Raw genomic sequence first — 22,089 nt, 5'->3', positions numbered from 1 at the left:
ACCTACTGTATAACACAGGGAACTGTACTCAATATTTTGTAATAACCTATAAGGAAAAAGAATCTGAAAAAGAATCTAAACCTTCTCAGCTCTCGATATCAAGGCAACCTTGTAAGAGGGTGGCCCTCAGTATATAGAAACCAGAGTCTGGTTCCTGAACTCGGCCTGCCAGAGTTCAAATACCACCCCCAGAATGTACCAGCTGAGTAATGTTAAACAAGTTACTTAACCTCTTGATGACCAACTTTTTTAATCTATAAAATGAGAATAATAATAGAATCTCTCTTAAAGAGATTTTTCTGAGGATTAAATTAGAAAATACATGGAAAGAGCTTGCTGCTGCTGCTGCTAAGTCGCTTCAGTCGTGTCCGACTCTGTGCAACCCCATAGACGGCAGCCCACCAGGCTCCCCCGTCCCTGGGTTTCTCCAGGCAAGAACACTGGAGCGGGTTGCCGTTTCCTTCTCCAATGCATGAAAGTGAAAAGTGAAAGTGAAGTCACTCAGTCGTGTCAGGATTTGATTCACCTCTAAAGAACTAAAGAGCCAAAATTATTAATGGCTTGAACGCAGATGTTTGTCTTTCACGCAATACAGGTCCAGAGGCAGTCAGTCCGGAGCACAACTGGAGTAGCAGTTCCTCGGACACCAGGGACCAGCTTTCTTTCTTTTTGCTCCACCATCCTCAGCTTGTTACATACTTGTAACAAGTGTGCATGTGCTCCAGCCATCACATACACACTCAAGAGGAAAAAAAGACATAGAAGATTGCACCTCTACCTTTACTTTCAAAACTCCTGCACAGCACTTCTGATTATAACACCTTGAGCCAAGTTTAGTCCTCTGATGACACCTAGCTAAAGTGGGGGTTTCAGATGGGGGGCATGGCTGTCCTGCGTACAAATTGAGATCCTGTTAATTAAGAAAGGAGAGAATGAGGGGCTTACTTGGTGGTCCAGGAGTGAAGAATCTGCCTTCCAATGCAGGAGATGCAGGTTTCGTCCCTGCTCAGGGAACTAAGATTCCATACGCCTCAGGGCAGCTAAGCCCATGTGCTGTGGCTAGAAAAAGCCTGCAGGCCACAGTGAAGACCCAGCACGGCAAAAAACAAAAACAAACCGAGAGAGAATGGATTGTGCAGTTGGCAAGCCGTCATCTTTGCCTCAGATATAGTTGCCATTGATGTTGTCACTGTTATTACAGAAGACAGGACTCCGGGGGTGGATGGGAGCCAGAGATTCTGAGAGTCACGACCATCACAGGTGATGAATGAGACTACAGAAGCAATAAGAATCCTGAAGGAGTGACAGGAACAGATGTCCCAGAATCTTCTAGGACCAGTTACATCCATGGACCTCCAGGTTTCCAACAAGCCCTCCCCCGACCCCTGCCCAAATCTGATTCAGTAGATTGGGATCAGTCCATATAATCTCTATTTTTAAGCAGCACCTCAGGTGACTGATGCAGCCGGCCCACATCCCAGTGTGTTTCTTGCATGGGTTACTTCTCTGCTGAAAGCACTGATGGATTTCTGCCTCTATAGAGCTATAATGTAATGTCAGACCCTGTGTCATGGGAACGGGGAGGGGAGTGATGATTATAAAAGAACTTGACAACCTTTTTACCCACCTCAACATTCACTTAGAGAGCCAGTGTTTTAATTGAATTAAATATACATATGCATTATGTTATTTAACTTCAAAACAACTTGATCTAACCAAATAGCTCTGTCTGACGATATGTAATTATCAGCATTTTATATATATATAATTATCTTTATTAATATGGATATATTTATCTCTATTAATATGAAGACCTGTTTCCTTCACAGCCATTGGCTGCCTCTTGTCTAGAAACCACGTGGTTGGAGATGGGGAGGAGGGGAAGCTTCAAAGCCCCAGGTCAGCAACCAGAATTCATTGTCTGTGGAAGGGAGCCAAGGTCCATATCGACAGAAAAATGGAAGTTAGTTCAGCCTGCAGGAAAGACCCTGATGCTGGGAAAGACTGAGAGCAGGAGGAGAAGGGGGTGACAGAGGATGAGATGGTTGGATGGCATCATCAGCTTAATGGACGTAAGTGTGAGCAAACTCCGGGAAATAGTGAAGGACAGGGAACCTGGCGTGCTGCCGTCCATGGGGTCGCAAAGAGTCGGGCATGACTGAGCAACTGAACAACAACAACAGGAAACATCATTGAAAATCAGTGTTGACAATGAGGACCAACCCAGTCTCTTTGATTGCGGGTCTGAGTCTGCTGTTCTTACCCCAGCTTTCTGGGTGAAGGAGTAAACGCCTAAGGCTGCGACCTGCTTGGCTGCACTCTGACCTGCTTCACAGGCAACCTCCCTTCAGGGACTGGCCTCTCCCTTCGTGTCTGAGTATTTTGCCCCAAGCCCCACATCACTCTCCTCTCATCTTCCTAGAGCAGTAATTACTGACCTTAGCTGCATACTTTTGAATCACCTGGAGGATTTTTAAAATACTACTGCTACCTCTGTCCTTTTCGACTGAACTGGTCTGGGTATGGGTGGGCCATTGAGAGTTTCTCAATCTCCCCATGTGACTCTCCCAAAGTTGAGGTCCACTGTCCTAGAGCATGGTTAATAGGAGAGTACTATGTATTCCCCGGGGGCTCAGGGGTGAAAAATTCGCCTGCAATGTAGGAGCCACAAGAGACACAGGTTCAATTCCTGGGTGGGAAAATCCCCTGGAGGAGGCAATGGTAACCCACTCCAGTATTCTTGCCTGGAGAATCTCATGGACAGTGCAGCCTGGCAGACTACAGTCCTTGGGGTCGCAAGAGTCAGACACAACTGAAGCGACTTAGCACTGTGTATTCTGATTTTTACTGAAGTTCGGAAGGCACAATAATGGCAAAAAGTAAAAAACAAACAAACAAACAAAAAAAAACCCTTCAAAATCTATAATAAATACTTGTGTGCTTTAAAAAAAACAAAAGCAAAACAAACAACACTTCTGTCCTCTCCCTTGGGAAATTCTTCCCGGCTGGAGAGAGATTAACACTGGCTACAGCTTCATTTCATCTCTGTAGGTCCCTTATCACCACCCTCAAGCCCTTTTTCCTCCCAACTCTAGCACTGTGTGTCCAGTTCTGGAATTTCTGTACACGAATTTCTGCCACAGTATAAATGGTGTCGCCAAAACCACAGCAGTGAGTTACTGTGAGGTTTGAAATGTCCCAGGTGAGCTGCTGCAGCTGGTCAGCTGAGGATCAAGGAGCCAGGCTGTGCCATCCAGTACTTCCACCTGGGGGTGATTTAATGGTCTAGCTGAAATACAAAGAGGAATTATCTGCCAGGATAATCTAGAATTTCCAGGATTATAGCTGGGATTACAGGTTGTAATCCTGTGTTCAAAAATTGTGCCTGCAAGTATTTTCTTGATCTTACTATAGTTATTTCTAACAGAGATATGTACATCAATTTTTTTTTTAGTTTTTTATTTCTTGTGACCATTAAGCTCTAAGTAATAGAAAGAATGGAGGAAGGAAGAAAAGAAAGATGGACAGGACAGAAGAAAGGAAACAAGGACAGAAAATTCTGTATTGAGTTATTACAATTATTAGTGCTATACACTTAATCAAAAAACATTTTGATAAATTTATTATTAAAAGCAAAAGGCTATTGAATATACATCCCCTCTTAATAAAATAACTAGGATTTCCCCCCCAAGCAGTTCATGTATAAATAAATGAACATTGCCAAAATTCACATTCTGATGATCTACCATCAAAACCATCAAAATTATTAATAAAACTCTGCTGCTGCTGCTGCTGCTAAGTCACTTCAGTCGTGTCCAACTCTGTGTGACCCCATAGATGGCAGGCAGCCCACCAGGCTCCCCCGTCCCTGGGATTCTCCAGGCAAGAACACTAGAGTGGGTTGCCATTTCCTTCTCCAATGCATGAAAGTGAAAAGTGAAAGTGAAGTCACTCAGTCCTGTCCGACTCCTATCGATCCCACAGACTGCAGCCTACCAGGCTCCTCCATCCATGGGATTTTCCAGGCAAGAGTGCTGGAGTGGGTTGCCATTGCCTTCTCCTCTCTTCTACCTAGAGGGACCTAATAAAATTACAAGACACTTGCTCTTTGGAAGAAAAGTTTGACAAACCTAGACAGCATATTAAAAAGCAGAGACATCACTTTACTGACAAAGGTCCACATAGTCAAAGCTATGGTTTTTCAAGTAGTCATGTACGGATGTGAGAGTTAGCCCAGAAAGAAGGTTGAACACTGAAGAACTGAAGAACACTGAAGAACTGTGGTGATGGAGAAGACTCTTGAGAGTCCCTGGGACTGCAAGGAGATGAAATCAGTCAATCAGGAAATCAACACTGAATATTCATTGGAAGGACTGATGCTGAAGCCAAGGCTCCAATACTTTGGCCACCGGATGTGAAAAGCTGACTTATTAGAATAAGACCCTGGTGCTAGCAGAGATTGAGGACAGGAGGAAAAGGAGGCAGCAGAGGTTGAGATGGTTGGATGACACCACCAACTTAATTGACATAAGTTTGAGCAAACTCTGGGAGACAGTGAAGGACAGGGAAGCCTGTTGTGCTGCTGTCCATAGGGTATCAAAGAATTGGACACGACTTAGGGACTGAAGAAAAACGAGGGATGAGTAGTGGGATGAAAAGGGATGAAAAGGACTACTTAGATGTCACGATGCTAAAGGGAAAAGAAAGCCATTTTAGCATCCACATTTCTTGCCAATGCCTTGCATTTACCCCACTCTTTGGAGAGGGGCTCAGTCTTGGACAGTATTTTGAGGCAAGGTCATTATATCATTCATTGGAATCATTCCCACCATCCCTTCAATATTTCTAAATTCAGGTCATGTGAACAGGAACCAAAACACCCTATTTTACAGTCTATGTTTCACCTATAACCAAAAATATGTGTAAAACAGGTAGAAACAGAAAGCCAGCAGTGACTTTATAGCTCCTGAATTATCACGAAGGGAGACTTTTCAGAAACCAAGTTTGAAAGTTGTCCCTTTGGTGTCTTGAAAGTTTCTGTGTCCACAGATTTGGGGTGAGTGAGGAGTATGGTTTTCTTTCATAATGTTGGAGAAAGCCCACAATGAGCATAGAGGAGAGAAGACTGAACTCATAAGTCCAGGATTGTATACATGTGATGTTTTAGTATTTGGAGATTGATGCTTATAAAGCACCTGTATCCATGCTACTGTCCCTCTTGGAAAGTATTAGAAATCCTAATCTATTTCCTACCTGAAGCTCTTTTACAACATCCAGGCAATTAGCTTCTGCTTCATTGCCCTCTGTGCCAGGGAGCTCATCTTCTCTCAAAGGAATCTATTCCACTTTCACACTTCTGAAGTCAATAGAAAGTATCACAGGAGACCCCCTACAAAACTGAAATCAATCGATACATTAATAATGGACTTCCGATCTGCCATTGAAATCCTAGCTGTGCTGCTTGATAATTGGATGACTTTGGACGAGAGATTTCATCTTGCAAAAATCTCACTTTGCTCATCTGTATACAGAGATAATAATGCTGGCCTTGCAGAGTAATCACTCTAAAAATATTGATGTACGAAAAGCCCCTAGTTCAGAGCCTGGCATGTTGCCAGCACTAAATAAAGAATTGTTCTTGTTCAACCAATTTCTGTGCCTTCTAACTGTTGCATCATCCAGCTCACATTCCTCTTGCTGTTTCAGGAGATAGGGGAACACTTGTACAGATAAATGATTCTGCTACAGTGTAGATAAATGATTCTGCAGTAAACCCCCAGCCCACATGGACCAGCAGCCTAAGTCTTTTCAAAAAGAATGGGGATGCGGAAGTCATGCTTCATTCATTGTGAGCTCTTAAATCACCGAGAGAACAAGAGCCGATGCTTTTCCTTTTAAAAAGTGCTCTGAATAACCGTGTTAATCATTTCTCTTAAAATTTTGCCCTGCAATTTTAAACTCACTAGTTTACGGGCTTCCCTGATGGCTCTGCTGGTAAAGAATCTGCCTGCAATAGGGGAGACTTGGATTCAGTCCCTGGGTTAGGAAGATGCCCTGGAGAAGGAAACAGCTACCCACTCCAGTATTCTGGCCTGGAGAATTCCATGGACTATACAGTCAATGGGGTTGCAAAGAGTTGGATACGACTGAGTGACTTTCACTTTCACTAGTTTATAGTATAGAAAATTCATCATCTCTTTAAAAAGATCCAGTCTCCTAGAATCTCTTCCTGAAGTGAAAACACTTCACTGCTCCCTCAAAGCACCAGCTATGGCCAGCCTGTGCATAAGCTCCTTCCATCGGCTGGGGTCTCATTCCCTTGACTACATGCACACTTCTCCACTGAGCAAGGAACAACTAAGAAATCATTTTTTTTTTTTACTAACTGCCATCAACCATATCCTGGCAAAACTCTTTCTGCTTTCCCTCTTTTGTTGGAGAATAATAACTAATTTTTAATTTTTATTTTATATTAGGGTATAGTTGATGTACAATGTTGTGTTAATTTCAGGTGTGCAGCCAAGTGGTTCAGTTATATATACATATACATATACCCATTCTGTTTCAGATTCTTTTCCCATATAGATTATTATAGGATACTGAGTATAGCTCCCTGTGCTATACAGTAGGTCCTTGTTGTTTATCTATTTTACATCTAGTAGTGTGTATATGTCATTCCCAAATTTCTAATTTATCCCTCTAAACTTTTCCCTTTGGTAACCATAAGTTTGTATGACTCAGGGAACCCCTGAATCATACAGCAAAACCCCTGAGTCACACAGCAAATTACCATTGGCTATCTGTACCACATCTTCCTTATTCCTCTGTGGATGGGCATTTAGGTTGCTTTCTCTTCCTTTCGCTTTCTCTTAATTATACAGCGGACAGAGCAAAGAATTTTCTGGTCTCTTTCCATAAATGAAGTTCAGTCCACCTTAAAATGCCAATCTCCTTTCCCATTTGAAACTCGTCCCCCATTCAGCTCCCATCATCAGCTCAAATGTGGGAAAGTAGGGGGTGGGGCTTGTGGAAACAAGGGAGGCTCTGTCTGCCCTTCAGCTCCTCTTCCTCCTCCAGCACCTTGGAAGGTGGGAGTGGGGGTTCATGTTCCAGGAAGGTTCTGGTTCTTAGAATTCCTCCACCCCTTACATTCCCAAGATTGACTACTCTGGTGTTGAGAGAAGACATCTCCTCATACAGATCAGGGGGAGGGGCAGGTACCCTTATTTTCTTTCTGGTTCTATCTGATGCCAGAGTGATTCCTTCCAAATAGATGATGTGTATGGCATTTAGGGATCACTGTTCAGCTTCACACTACTCCCCTCCATTTTCAAGAACCACACACCATGCAGAAGGAGGTAGGTCTATCTACCTTCAGCCCAGACAGTGGTCTGAGCCCCAAGCCCACTTTCTGTGAATCCTGTAGCCTTATTTAGCCACTGCAGTCCCTCATGAAACCTTTCAACTCACCTACATTCACGGGGAGGGGAGAGAAAAGCCTCACTAGGCTGCTGCTGCTAAGTCGCTTCAGTCGTGTCCGACTCTGTGCAACCCCATAGACGGCAGCCCATCAGGCTCCCCCGTCCCTGGGATTCTCCAGGCAAGAACACTGGAGTGGGTTGCCATTTCCTCCTCCAATGCATGAAAGTGAAAAGTGAAAGTGCAGTTGCTCAGTCATGTCTGACTGTTAGCGACCTCATGGACTGCAGCCCACCAGGCTCCTCTGTCCATGGGATTTTCCAGGCAAGAGTACTGAAGTGGGGTGCCATTGCCATCTCCGCTCACTAGGCTAGCCCCTCACAAAGGCAATCATTTTCTTTCTCATGCCCTCTCTGTCTTCTTATGTAAGCTGGGATGCGGTCAGCTCTGGGGCTGTTGTTGAATATGGCAGGGATAATTTGACTTCCTACAAAACCCTGAAGGAGATATCTGGACCCAAGTGGGTTTTGGTTCTAAAGGGTGTGTGATATTTACTGCATCTGTGCTCTCAGCAGGAAAACTACACCCAAAATCCTTGCAGCATTCATTGGTTAGTAGCAACCATTGCTATTTGATGGTCAGAATCAAGGTCAAGGGTGAAGGTCACCTTACCATCACAACCCTAAATTGTCTCTGCCCATGTGAGGATGTGGGTCGCCACATGAGAACCACTGGCCCCTCACTTTCATAAAACTCACTCTTTACATACTCAAAATATGAGTAAAGTAGTTTCCCTATTACTTCTCCAGCCCCCAACTTACCCCAGACTCTGATAGTTTAGTTCCTTTAACTTTATCACATTTAGTCTAAACATTGCATCTGTGTTGCTCTTCAGTGAATCCTCAATGGATGTAGTCTGTTCACATAATAGAATTTCTTTTTATCCATTTCTATAAACAGAAGTGGTGTTCCTCCACCCCACCCCAAAAAGTTGGACAAAAAGCTGGCAAGATCAAAAATGCTGAGATCCCTTGCAGAGAAAAGGGAACCTTCCTACACTGTTGTTACAAATGTAAATTGGTACAGCTACTACAGAGAATGGTGTGGACGTATATGACCCAGCAATCCCACTCCTAAGCATATATCTGGAGAAAACCATAATTTGGAAGGATGCATGCACCCTGATGTTCACTGAAGCACTATTTACAATAGTCAGGACAGGGAAGCAACGGAATGACCATCAGTGGAGGAATGGATAAAGAAGATGTTGGGGGGTGGGGGGTGTGTGTGTATAATGAAATATTACTCAGCCATAAAAGGGAACAAAATAGTGCTATTTGCAGACATGTGGATGAACCTAGAGAATGTCACACAGAGTAAAGTAAATCAGAAAGAAAAAATATATCTAATATTGCTTATATGTGGAATCTAGGAAAAGTGTGGGGATGAACTTACTCACAAAGCATAAATAGAGTTACAGATGTAGAGAACAAACTTAGGGTTACCAAGGCGGATGGGAAAGGTGGAATGAATTGAGAGACTGAGATTGACATATACATACTACTATATATAAAACAGATAACAAATGAGTATCTCCTGTACAGCACAGGGAGCCCTACTCAATGCTGTGTTAGTTGCTTAGTCAGGTCTGACTCTTTGTGACCCTATGGCCTGTAGCCCACCAGGCTCCTCAGTCCATGGAATTCTCCAGGCAAGAATATTGGAGTGGGTAGCCATTCCCTTCTCCAGGGAATCTTCCCAACTCAGGGATCGAACTCAGACCTCTTGCATTGCAAGTGGATTCTTTACTGTCTGAGCCACCAGGGAAGCCCAGAAACTAACAGGAAAACAAGAAACTAACTCAACATTGTAAAGCAAAGATTTGTTGTTGTTTAATCGCTAAATCACGTCCAACTCCTTTGCGACCCCATGGACTGTAGCCTACAAGACTCCTCTGTCCATGGGATTTTCCAGGCAAGAATACTGTAGTGGGTTGCTGTTTCCTTCTCCAGGAGATCTTCCCAACCCTGGGATCAAACCTGCGTGCCTTTCATCGCTTGCACTAGCAGGTGGATTCTTTACCATTATATGCCAACAAAAATTAATTTAAAAAACATGCTGAGATCCCTTAACTGGAGAGCAGATGAAGGTAAAGATGGATTAAGAACTAAATATTTTTAGGAGGAAGTGCAGGTCTTTTTTAAAGTTAATTTTTATTGAGTGCTTACTATGTGTCAGACATTGTTTTAAGTACTTTATGTATACATTAAATACCATTTGTAAAACACAAGAAACATATAAATTACAATTATATTCCCATTTTACAGATGAAGAAACTGAGTCACAGAGTGTTTAAACAAGAGTCAAAACAGGGATCTGAAGAACAGGCTTCTGGCTCCCAAGTTGGCTCTTGACTGCCACATTGAGTTATCACAGGATACAAAGTGATGGGGTTGGGAAATGGGACAGCTAGCTGTCTTTGCCAATGTGATCCAGGAAGTCCCCTCTGAGCCCTGACATGGGGCTATGACTGGAATAAGAAGGAGCCATCCATCAAGACCCACAAGAACTTACAGGGAGGAGGAAGAGAAGGGTCCAAGGCCCCAGGGAGGAGAAAGTTATTTTGCTCTGGGCAACAGGCAGGGGCCAAGAGTAAGACAAAGAGTGGCATGGCCACAAGTGGAGGGGCAGACTGGCCAGATAAGGGGAGGGTCTTTCATGGGGGAAAGGTGACCAATGTCCCTCCAGCCTCACTAAGCACATACCAGAAAGGAAATAGACTTGAAGAATGTATGAGTTAAACTGTTTTTAAGGCAGAATTGTACAATACTGAATGGAAAATACTGAAGTGAAACATGACATCCAGTTCTCTGGTAGGTTTTTACATAAATGATTGAGTTGAGGAAGGAGGGGGTTTAGAGAGGTATCTGTTTGTCTCTGTTTTGTTCCACTTCTTCAGTTCAGTTCAGTCGCCCAGTCGTGTCCAACTCTTTGCAACCCCATGAACCACAGCACGCCAGACCTCCCTGTCCATCACCAACTCCCGGAGTCCACCCAAACCCATGTCCATCGAGTCGATGATGCTATCCAACCATCTCATCCTCTGTAGTCCCCTTCTCCTCCTGCCCTCAATCTTTCCTAGCATCAGGGTCTTTTTCAATGAGTCAGCTCCTCGCATGAGGTGGCCAAAGTACTGGAGTTTCAGCGGTAGCATCATTCCTTCCAAAGAAATCCCAGGGCTGATCTCCTTTAGAATGGACTGGTTGGATCTCCTTGCAGTCCAAGGGACTCTCAAGAGTTTTCTCCAACACCACAGTTCAAAAGCATCAATTCTTCGGCACTCAGCCTTCTTCACAGTCCAACTCTCACATCCATACATGACCACAGGAAAAACCATAGCCTTGACTAGACGAACCTTTGTTGGCAAAGTAATGTCTCTGCTTTTGAATATGCTATCTAGGTTGATCATAACTTTCCTTCCAAGGAGTAAGCGTCTTTTAATTTCATGGCTGCAATCACCATCTGCAGTGATTTTGGAGCCCAGAAAAATAAAGTCTGACAGTTTCCACTGTTTCCCCATCTATTTCCCATGAAGTGATGGGACTGGATGCCATGATCTTTGTTTTCTGAACGTTGAGCTTTGAGCCAACTTTTTCACTCTCCTCTTTCACTTTCATCAAGAGGCTCTTTAGTTCTTCACTTTCTGCCATAAGGGTGGTGTCATCTGCATATCTGAGGTTATTGATATTTCTCCCAGCAATCTTGATTCCAGCTTGTGCTTCCTCCAGCCCAGTGTTTCTCATGATGTACTCTGCATATAACTTAAATAAGCAGGGTGACAATATACAGCCTTAATGTATTCCTTTTCCTATTTGGAACCAGTCTGTTGTTCTATGTCCAGTTCTAACTGTTGCTTCCTGACCTGAATACAGGTTTCTCAAGAGGCAGGTCAGGTGATCTGGTATGCCCATCTCTTTCAGAATTTTCCACAGTTTATTGTGATCCACACAGTCAAAGGCTTTGGCATAGTCAATAAAGCAGAAATAGATGTTTTTTCTGGAACTCTCTTGCTTTTTCAATGATCCAGCAGATGTTGGCAATTTGATCTCTGGTTCCTCTGCCTTTTCTAAAATCAGCTTGAAGATCTGGAAGTTCACGGTTCATGTATTGCTGAAGCCTGGCTTGGAGAATTTTAAGCATTACTTTACTAGCGTGTGAGATGAGTGCAATTGAATAAAGAGGGGGATAGGATTCACTCATTCATTCAACAAATATTTATTGAGTGCCTTCTATTTGCCAGGCGCTGCTTAAGTGACAGAACTGTAGAAGTGAACAAACCAGGGAAAACAGGCAGTAAACAGACAATCGATGAAATATACATTCTGTCGGATAATCCTAAGTACTGTGGAGAAAAACAAAGAGGAAAAGGAGGTGAGGAGAGGCAGGAGGGGGGATAAGGGAGTTGGGTGGGGCGGGGGGGAATGTTTCAAATAGGATCCTAAGGGAAGACTGCTAGGGAAGGCGACCTTTGAGCGGAGCCCCAAGTAAATGACAGATTACAGGCAGATGAGCTGATAGCAGGGGAAGAACATTCCAGGGAGAGGGAAAAGCCAGTGCAAAGGCCTGGAGGTGAGCACATGCCTTGTGTGTTCTGGCAGCAGGGTGCAGTGTGGCTGCGGCAGAGTGATGGAGGGGCAGGCGGTAGGAAATGAGGTCAAAGAGGATGATTAAGGGCTCAGATATGTCCTTCTTTAATTTTATGATTCAACTCCGCATGCATGAAACATTCCTATACACCAGAAACAAAAATAAATCATGCCCCAGGGGAGAGATTACCACCAAGGTTGAAAAATAAATAAAAGTCGCTACAGAAAATTTTCAGTCATCAACTCTCTCAGGGGTATCAGCCAGTCTCTCTCTGCCTATCATGGTGTTTTCAAGTCTCTTCTCCAACTCGGGTTTGATCCCTGGTCAGGAAACTAAGGTTCCATGAGCCACAGAGCAACTAAGCCAACACACCACAACTTAAGAGTCTGTGAGTTGCAAAGAAAGACCCCATGTGTGGCAACTAAGACCTGACACAGAATAAATAAATAAATATTTTCAAAGAAGAGTCTCTTCCAAATGAAGCCACAGACCACCTGGCAACTGCCTATGAATGAGTAAGGGTTTTTCCAAATCAAACTCAGTCTTTTCATCCTTCTTGAATATATATCAAAACCCAACACAAAGCAATTAATGAAAAATATGAACATAATCATAAATACGATGGGAAATTTTACAACATAACTCTAAAGAAGCACAAAATCACAGGCTATTAGCACCAAACCCAGAAACCTACTGAGTTTCCCAAGACCCATCTCTCCACTGTTGCCTCGCGTGGAAGGAGGTGGGGAGGTGGGTAGTGGGGATGAGGGGGAAGACAGTTCTGACGAAAATGTATGTCAATACCTGCAGATAGTTCAGAAAGAAAGACCTGAGTGTCTCCTTCCTTCGCTGCTTTCGCCCCTCTCCCTGCCCCCACCCCAGAGCTGACACTGAAGCATCTGAGTGACAAGGGCTGCAGCTCATCACGATGAAGGCAGGCATTCTATTTCAAGGTGAGGTTCAAAACAACCCGCTCTGCAGGGACTTCTTTCTTCTTGAAATCAGATGGCGCCTCTGAGGACTTCAGTGTGCTGAGTCACCAGCCAGCTACATACCCGCTGTTTCATTGAAGGCCACCAGGCTGAGACCCCATCTTCCTCCTCGGTCAGGTGAACACAAGGACCAAGATGAGACAGCGTCTTCAGAAGAAGTTCCTGCAAAAGGTCCAGACTTAGAACAAAAATGGTTTCCATTTCTCTTATATTTAAATTTTTTTAATTATTTTAAAATATTTATTTATTTATTTTGGCTGCCTTGTGTCTTTGTTGTGGCTGGAGGGTGTTTCTCCTGTTTTTTTAAAAAAATTTTTTTTAATTAATTAATTATTTATTTATTTAGGCTGCCCTGGGTCTTTGTTGCAGCTGGAGGGCATATCTCTTATTTTTAAAATTTTTTAAATTTTAGTTTATTTATTTTGGCTACCCTGGGTCTTTGTTGTGGCTGGAGGGTATTTCTCTTATTTTTTAAATTATTTTTAAAAATTTTATTTATTTAGGCTGCGCTGGGGCTTGTTGTGGCTGGAGGGCTTCTCTTGCAGTGGAATATGGGCTCTCTAGCTGTGGTGCACAGGCTTAGTTGCCCTGAAGCATGTAGGATCTCAGTTTCCCAACCAGGGATTGAACCCATGTCCTCTGCTTTGCAAGGCAAATTCTCAATCACTGAACCACCAGGGAAGTCCTCAGTTTCTCTCTCTATAAGGAAATAAGACAACCTAGAAATAATTTTTAAAAACTCTTCCCATTATTTTTACATAAAACTACCTAAAGCTGCCTAATTACTGCACTTTTTAATTTGTTAGGCAAGTGTTTATCCATTAAGCATATCTATAGGCCGTGCATGGCAAAGATACTGGAAAATTTTAGCCTGCATAGAGGCTTTCAGATTAGAGCTCTAGGAGCTGAAAGTTGACTGCTACACTGGCAGACAGGTTTCAGTGAATTAGTTACTGACTTACCTAAATGGGGAAATGTCACATAAAAATCTAAAATTGGAGATGCTCCCAGAAATTTGAAAGATCTGGCAACACTGGACCAAAATTCCTTCAGAGACACAATCGGTGTGACCCTTCAGACTGAAGGTACCCCCAGGTCAGCACTCACTGACTGATGAGCCATGCATCCTCCCGTTTTAGTGCCTGTCCCTAGGAAATATATGCCTGGGACTTCCATCTAATCCAACCAGTTTATGGGACAGATGGAGAAAGCAGGGTCCAGAGAATTTTAAATGACTCACCTCAGGGCGCTGGGATAAAAGCAGAGCAGGACAAAAGCAGAGCAGGACCCAGAATTCCGGTCCCCTTCCCGTGACATCCCCCTTCCCTGGAGCTCCAGTTGTGAAAGAAACTGGGTCACATTTGAAGCAGTATCTCAAATGCTATTAGCTCTGAAGTTATTTTAATTATAAATCATCAGTGCAATCTAATGAAGGCATCAAAGCTGATACTGGTATATACCAGAAGGGCTAAGGAGAAGTATAACTAGGTGATATAACATTATCTGAGAGATTTAAAATATAAGTAATCTATATTTAAAGTATTTTTTTGTGAGTAACAGAGTGGGACAAAGAAAAGCTGAATAAAAAGTACATCCTAATTGAAATATATTGAATAAATTAGAAATGATACATCCCGGATTTTTTTCTTTTTAAATCTAAAAGTTATTTAAGAGGTTTTTCTTATACAAGAATTCTGCCCACCTATCTTTCATGTCATTAATTCATGCTAATATATATAATGAAGATAATGGGTAATTATTGAGGCCTTCCAAATTCTTTATGACAAGTGATATTATTTTCTCCATAAGGTACATTTACAGGCCATCTAAAACTGTTTTGGCTACATGGATAGAAGTGTTATAAACATATATAAAATCAAAATATGCTGGCACTAATGACTCTGATGTTAATTTTTTTCATACTCCATCAACTCAGAATAGAAATGAGTTTCCTACATTCATTTTTCTATGTCCGCTTCCCAGGTGGTGCTAGTGGTTAAGTGCTCACCTGCCAATGCTGGAGACATAAGAGATGTGGGTTCGATCCCTTGGTCAGTAAGATCTTCTGGAGGACGGCATGGCAACCTACTCCAGTATTTTTGCCTGGAGAATCTTATGGACAGCGGAGCCTGGCAAGCTATGGTCCATAGGGTCACAAAGAGCTGGACACAATTGAAGTGACTGAACATGCAAGAACAATTCATCATCGTAATCCCATCCTGTTTTCCAGGTAACTCAGACTCCATCGCCACAATTTCCAGAAACTCGTCACCTTGAAGAGGTTGAAAAAGAAACCAAAATATTTCTTTCTTTCTTTAATTGGCCGCTGCTTACAGGCTCTTAGTTCCTTGACCAGGGCCCCTGGCAGTGAAAGCACTAAGTCCTAACCACTGGACCTCCAGGGAATGCCCAACAGAAATATTTCTTTGGAAAACTATGTAATCTTGAAAATGACTCATAATGAAAATATGAGTCATCTTGAAAATGACCCCCTCATTCAGTTCAGTCGCTCAGTCTCCCCCGTCAAAAAAAGAAAAAAACGAGTAACCAGATGGTGACATGGGGACCATAGACATGACAAGCAGAATGAGCCCCACATTTACAGTTTCACAGAGCTTCCAGCAGAGCCAATAAAATGAGAGGCTTTACTTCTTTCTTATCTCACTAGCAGCCATCAAACCTGGGTGCCAGAGAGCACGTCTAAGACCATCTAAGCACAATGCTGTTCAGTAATGCTGTAATGCCGTTTGAAATCCCAGTTGCTAAAATTAAACTGACACTTGGCAGAAATCATCATAACACTTTCCATCGCAGCCATCATGGCAGGCAGAAAGAGTGTCTGTATGGCACGGGGAGTGCTCAGAACAGAACCATGCATCACAGGAGGCACCGATGTCTGAGGCCACACAGAGAAGGGTTGAGTGGGAGCTAGCATTTGAAATCCCAATCAGAAAAATGCCACAGTCTCCATCCTTTTCCCTCATAGGGACCCAGAAGTCACTGCTCGAATTCAAAGTGCATTCTTCACTTTGCCTTCATTTCTTTTTTTTATTTTCTGGCTGTTCTGGGTCTTTGTTGTTGTGTGCAGGCTTTCTCTAGTTGCAGTGAGCTGGGTTACTCTAGTTTCTGTGCGAGGGCTTCTCAATGAGGTGGCTTCTCTTGTTGCAGAGCACAGGCTCTACAGCGTGGGCTCAGTAGTTGCAGTACACAGGCTCAGTTGTCCCGAGGCACGTGGGATCTTAGTTCCCCGACCAGGGATTGAACCCATGTCCCCTGCATTGGCAGGCAGATTCTTAACCACTGGACCACCAGGGAAGTCCTGCCTTCATTTTTTAATCAGAGGAGAGAGGCGTGAGTCTACCTCATCTGCTAGAGTGGGTTTTCTCCTTCACCTCTCCACCACTCTCAGGATCAAGGCAACTCCTTCCCAGCTAGGAGATTCCTTAATTGGCAGAAGGACGATTTTTAAGGCCATGGGAAGGCATTCTTCTCCCCAGGGAGCCCAGACGACTGCCTCTGTTCTGGAAGCGTTTCCACTCTAACCTAAAGCATGTGTCTGTTTCCACACTACCCAGTGCATGAGTCATAGGCAACTAAAGGGTTAAACAGATTCCTTGGAAAGAAGACAAGGAAAGACTCCAGAGCCCTGCAGGTGTGGAATCACAGCCTGCCACGCTCACCAGATTCCCAGGCTCCGAGTTAGCAAGGTTTGGCTTTTCTTGTTTTGCCATTAAAAAAAAAAAAAACAGAAGAAGAAATTAAATATTCTGTTCTTCCTGTATACAACTGAGCATGCAGCAAATGCCCTCAGTAAATATCTGTTGAACAGTCAACACTATTTTATAAGATTTCAGAGTTTTCTCCCACCCTGCAACTCCCAACCAGGATTTGAAGTTTCTAGTCCATAGATCATCAGTTTAGGGCCCAATTATCTGACATAACAGCTAGAGCACTATATCCTCTTATGGGAGCCACACCAAAGCTCTATGTCATAATGAAGTCACCTTATCCAAAATCACAAAGACCAAGAATAATGAAATTATTAAACAGAAGAAAACTGATGACCAGGCAAAATGAAAATGAGGAATTTTATCTCAGTCAACAGAAAGAAAGGCTAAAGTAGGTAAGACATACAGGAGAAGAGTTTGTTCTTTTTTATTTAGTCACAACACATCAGTACAACAGAGGTCAAACCCAGTTCAGTGGAGGTCACTTAAACTATACCTGCTAAAGGAATAGACCTGTAAAATGATGCTTTTATAGCTCAAATCAAATTAAATAAACCAAATAGAAGGCAGCAAAGACCTTTTAAGTTATCTCAACAACCATATTTCCATGCGCCAAAAAGAAGAACACAACATAAACATTCCCAGTGAAAAGAAAACATGGCAGCTCCAGGAAGAATTAGGTTATGAATTTAACAGGTTCCACTGGACTATTCCATTGACCACTTGCACACCATGATCACTTATCCATGTTAACATCTGTGAACTTGAGATCTGTGAAATTAAAAATTCATTGCATTGCTTGAGGCTGATAAATGCAGACATATTCTATGCAACTGTCGTCTGTCCCTTCCTACCAACTCCAAACCCAGACCTCTCCTAGCCAAGCCAGAACTGTGAATCCTGGCAGATGACAGTGACTGGTCATTCAGATTCAGGGTCCCTAATGGTTTGTACATTCACCTCACTGCAGTAGGAGGCAGAGAATTAGCTAGTCTTTCTTGGATAAAGCTGATCATCTGATTTGTCAACGCTTTATTCAGAAATATAAAATTCAATACAGCCCGCCCCCCAAAGAATATCATTTATACAATACCTTACTTGTCAAAATATTAACAAAATAGCATCATGTTAACATTGAGCACAGTGGTTTGGAAAATTAATTCTAAAAAGAGACTGTAACTATACAAGGAGACAAACAGACTCAAAATACTAAATGTTAAAATCCCCAAAACTTTGGGACAAAAATGGGATCTTTCTTAGACAGGTTAACAAAGTAAATTAGGCACAGTACAAACCTATCACCAATTTGTGGGTTTATACTATTGCAATTTAATGTTTGGAACAAAACTTAACAACTAGTTTTTTTTTTTAACTGCTAATACATGACATGATTAAAAAAACATTAAAAAAGAAAAAGTAAACCAACAAACCTTTCGTCTTTCAACAAAGTTTATCTGAAAGTGTACCTTTTTCCTTTTTATTTTACCGATGACTTTAAGGTGATGTTGGCAACAGCCCAGCTCAGCTGGGAATTTAAGCTTTCCCCTCCCTCATTCTACAGCATCAGTTCTTTAAAAAGCTCCAATCTCCGTCCCCCAAGGTCTATAGGGTTTGCCAAGGTTTGCTGCCTGCGTGGGTGCCGAAGGGCTCAGTGCATTGGGAGACAGTAAGTGAAAGGAGCCAAAAGAGAAGGGGAAGGCCGACAGGGAGGCCACGGAGGAGAGCAGGGGTGGAGAGAGTTTGGAGGCGGAGGTGACCACCGGGAGCACCGGTCCAAGGCCGCCGCTAGGGGGCGCTCGCAAAGCGGACGCCTCCGGATGTGCTGTGGCCAACCTGCCCTGGTGGTGGGATTCCGTGGGTGAGGCCGAGGTGCCAGTGTTCCCGTGGGTGCTCTGGGACAGTAGTAGGGGGTGCGCGACGTGCGGGTGATGTCCGAAGGCGCTCCCCCAGGGAATGTGTCCAAGGCCTGCGTGGGCGCCGCTCGCCGCTTCCCGCTGGGAGGCATAGTTGTTCAGATGTGAGACCAGGCGAACTCGAAGAGGGTCCGAGGCATCCAGTCCTTCAATGATGCTCAGGTAACGGGCGACTTCGGCCAGGCATTCCCGAAACCCCAAACTCCGATAGTCCATAGCAAGGGCGTGCGCGTCAAAATAGCCTGAGGAAACGAACAAAAGAAAGACCTCAGAGCTTCGCTCATTTCCCTCATTTCTTCGATCCCAAAGGCAGCCCTTCCTGGCAAATAGCTACATCCTTTAAGGAAAAAAAAAAAAGCACTCACGGGCTCTTCTCAAAGTCCAAATATTTGGGAGTCGACCAAAATCTTTGCATTAATCAACATAAGAAGTATGTGTTTGCTAATGCAAGTTCAAAGCCCAATTAGAAACTGCCAAGCAGAAACTGGAATTATACCCTACCGGCAGATGAAACTAGGTTCATTCCTTTAATGTTTTCCCTCAACAACAACAAAAAACACATCAAGGACAGAAAAACCACAGAGTAGTGAAATTCATTAGACACACAGATGTAAGTTATCATCACAGAGCTTTTAGGCACTTGGTCCAGAGTAGAGCATTTTCCGGCTGGAGACAGACACACAGACCTCGGTCCCCCACCTTCCTTGGAGTTTTCTCTACTTCATCACAACAGGTTTCTTTCCTCAAGAGTCATGTGCCAGGTTATTCTTTAAGAATCTTGTATATGAAATTAAGACCATATATATTTAAAAAAAGGGGGGGGAGGAGCTTTTTCTCCAAAAGGTTAATAAACAAATGTAGTTTGAGCTACCTGACCAGAGCTGTCACAACTTTAGCTGTCACACATAATAGGTATTTTCCAAAAGAAGGTGCATAAGCTTAATTTGCAGAGGGCTGGGGTGATGAATTCACTGGAGAAAACCTATGTGCACGCGAAGGCACACCGACAGGCAACCCCCCACACAACACACCGTCCTCTCTCCACCCCCAAAGCGCACAGTAAAAATAAAGCAGCGACTGCACCAATCCTAGCCGCGGGTAGCTGATCACTCTGCCCCCAAACACGCAGACGCCCCACCGGACTAGAGACGTACCTTTCCCTCCTGCAGTGTGTAGCATTTTCAGGTGATCCACCGTCATCTGCAGGATCTCGGCTTTTTCTAGCTTGGCAGATCCCTACAAAAGGAAACAACAACAACAAAAACCTGATTTGGCACCTACTGCCTTTGGGGAACAACTTGAAATATATACGCATAGATGTGCTCTGTAAATCATAAAAGCATAGACAACAGCAAAATAAATTATCTTCGCAAAACATGTTGGAATCTGGATGAATTTATTTCCTTCTCACAAACGCGGTTATTTCCCAAGGCACGGGTGAGATTCAGATTAAGGAGCCGAAGGATTCTGAAGGCGTGGATAGCTACACCGAGAGAGCTACCTACTTTCTCCATTACCTGCTTCTCAAAAGCACTGGGTACCAGCCTCCTCAGCTCAGACAAACTGTTATTGATCCGGTCTCGTCGGCGCTTCTCAATAATCTGGAGAAAGCAGGCAAAACAACGGGAGACATTTACATTACGACTGTAAATTCTAAAGTGAAGAAAGGTGGTTCTTCCCGTTAATTAATAAAACAAACAGCCTCCCCCCACCCCAAAAAAAGGGTGCACTGTAAAGAGACTCACGCCTCTCCGTCTTTTCCTGGCCAAGATCTGTGAAGATGTAGTTGGGGACATGGAACCTAAAGCTGAACTCAAGTTCCTAAATGAAAAGGGGGAAAAAGAAACAGGAATCGCCGTTAAGCGAGAGTAGGTGATCTGAGAGGTCGCCCCCACGCCCTACCCGTACTCAGATTTTTTAGGCAACTTGGGCTTGAAAGCACCTCCGGGTCGTTCACCCGGGGCGGAGGCCTGCCGGAGATGCGCAGAGGTCAGTGCAGGGCGCCGGCGTGCCCCGGGCCCTCGTGCGCTGTCACCGAGGCCAGCCGACGCTAGCCTCCCGCCGCCAACTCACCCATTCTCATCCGCACTCTCCTTTTCCACCTCGATGGTCTCGTCCAGCTCGCTTTCCGAGGAGCTGTACTCGGGGTGGGCTCGCTTCATGCTGGCTGAGCGGGGAATCTGGGGGAGGGTCGGCACGGCGGGCAGGGAGGAGTTAACTGAAGCGGCGCCTCTCCGCGCTCGACTGCTCGCGTTCCGCACACACTGGTCCGGCTCACGCTCTGCCTCCGGTTAAAACTCAACCATCCCTTTCCCACGCTGCGCCCCTTCCCAGGGCCCTGGGGAGGGCGGGGGAGTGGAGGGGGCGGATGAGGGGGCGGAGGGGCGGGGCGGTGGCTCCCGGGCAACAGCCTTCCCTCGGCCAATCCGGTTTCTAGCTCCTCTGATTGGCAGCCTCTCAGGAGAGGGGCGGGGGCGAGGCTGAGGCCGAGGGCTAACCCCAGGCCCGCCCTCCCCGCCCGCCCCTGCCTGGCGGCGGTGTGTCGGCTCCGCAGGGGCTCCACCGGGCCTCCGCTGGGGAGGAAGGAGGCGGCGCGGGCGGCGCAGGGCCGGCGGCGGGCAGGCGGGGGAGGCCGGGCCGGGACACCAGCCCGCCGTCGGCCGCGGCCCCGCCCCGCCCCGCGCGCCCCGATTGGCCTGGCCTCACGCCAGGGCCGCGCCTGCAGCGCCGCCGGTGAGCCGCACGCGCCGCGGGCCGTGGGAAAGTGCCGGCGCCGCGGCCGCCAGCCAATCCGGGCGACCGACGGCGGCGGCGGCGGCCGCGCTGGCGGCGGCGGCGGCGGCGGCGGCGGCGCTGGGCGTCCGCATGAATGGAGAAGAATGGGCAGGCGGGGGAGCGGGGCCGCGTGAGGGCGCGCCGGCGGGGGCTGGGCGGCCGCGGGCCAGGCCCCCCGTGTGAACCTGTAATCGGAGCCTGGGCGCCGGGCGGCCCCGGAAGCCGCCGCCCTGCGCAGCGGTAAATCTCGGCTGCCGGGCCGCGGGTGTCCGGCGGCAGGAGGCGCACGCCGCAGGCGAAGCCGGGTCCGAAGCACCTGGCCAGGCGGCGCGCCGGACGCCAGGCGGAGGGTGCGGGGCTCCAGGAGAGCGGCCGCCGGGGCGCCGTTCACTGTGGCCACTAGCCCCGGGCCCCGGACGCTTGCAGGGGAAGATGTGGTTTCGGGAAATGTTCTTTTTCGGGTTTTGGAGCTGTGTCCTCACTAGCAGACGGACTAGCTTCCGCAGGGGCTTCCCAGCCTCCGAGATGGAATAAATTCCCCTGTGCATCTGGGATCCGGGGAAATGGAGCGCTTGTTTGCTGGGCCAATTGGGGCGGGGGGGGGTGGGGGGCGGG

At 45.5% G+C, this 22,089-nt stretch overlaps 1 protein-coding gene across 2 annotated transcripts; it reads right to left on the bottom strand.

Annotated features, from left to right (window-relative positions):
* Positions 1–17,189: 17,189 nt before the first annotated feature.
* Positions 17,190–20,965, bottom strand: HEY1 (hes related family bHLH transcription factor with YRPW motif 1). Of its 2 annotated transcripts, none has more exons than XM_086335415.1 (5): positions 20,773–20,965; positions 20,445–20,520; positions 20,205–20,300; positions 19,854–19,935; positions 17,190–18,941 (listed from the first exon to the last, which is right to left on the bottom strand). In XM_086335415.1, exons 1-5 carry the CDS (start codon positions 20,859–20,861, stop codon positions 18,358–18,360), a joined length of 927 nt encoding a protein of 308 aa, XP_086191541.1. In that variant the 5' UTR covers positions 20,862–20,965; the 3' UTR covers positions 17,190–18,357. The 2 variants fall into 2 exon arrangements, with proteins under 2 accessions (XP_086191541.1, XP_086191542.1); XM_086335416.1 differs by having other exon boundaries at positions 20,217–20,300.
* Positions 20,966–22,089: the final 1,124 nt, after the last annotated feature.

This window comes from Bos grunniens, chromosome 14 (assembly GCF_055505025.1).
Source record: "Bos grunniens cultivar Pamir isolate PY7600 chromosome 14, Bosgru_T2T1.0, whole genome shotgun sequence".
NCBI lineage: Eukaryota > Metazoa > Chordata > Mammalia > Artiodactyla > Bovidae > Bos > Bos grunniens.
This window is presented reverse-complemented; position numbering and strand designations above follow the sequence as displayed.

What these genes read in the sequence shown, in the direction of transcription:
- HEY1 (XM_086335415.1), bottom strand. Translation starts at nt 20,861, where the DNA reads ATGAAGCGAGCCCACCCCGAGTACAGCTCCTCGGAAAGCGAGCTGGAC. An exon ending in GAGAGTGCGGATGAGAATGG is followed by an intron (nt 20,521 to 20,772) that starts GTGAGTTGGCGG and finishes CTTTTCATTTAG; the next exon opens with GAACTTGAGTTCAGCTTTAG. An exon ending in ACACACTGCAGGAGGGAAAG is followed by an intron (nt 18,942 to 19,853) that starts GTACGTCTCTAG and finishes TCGTTTCCTCAG; the next exon opens with GCTATTTTGACGCGCACGCC.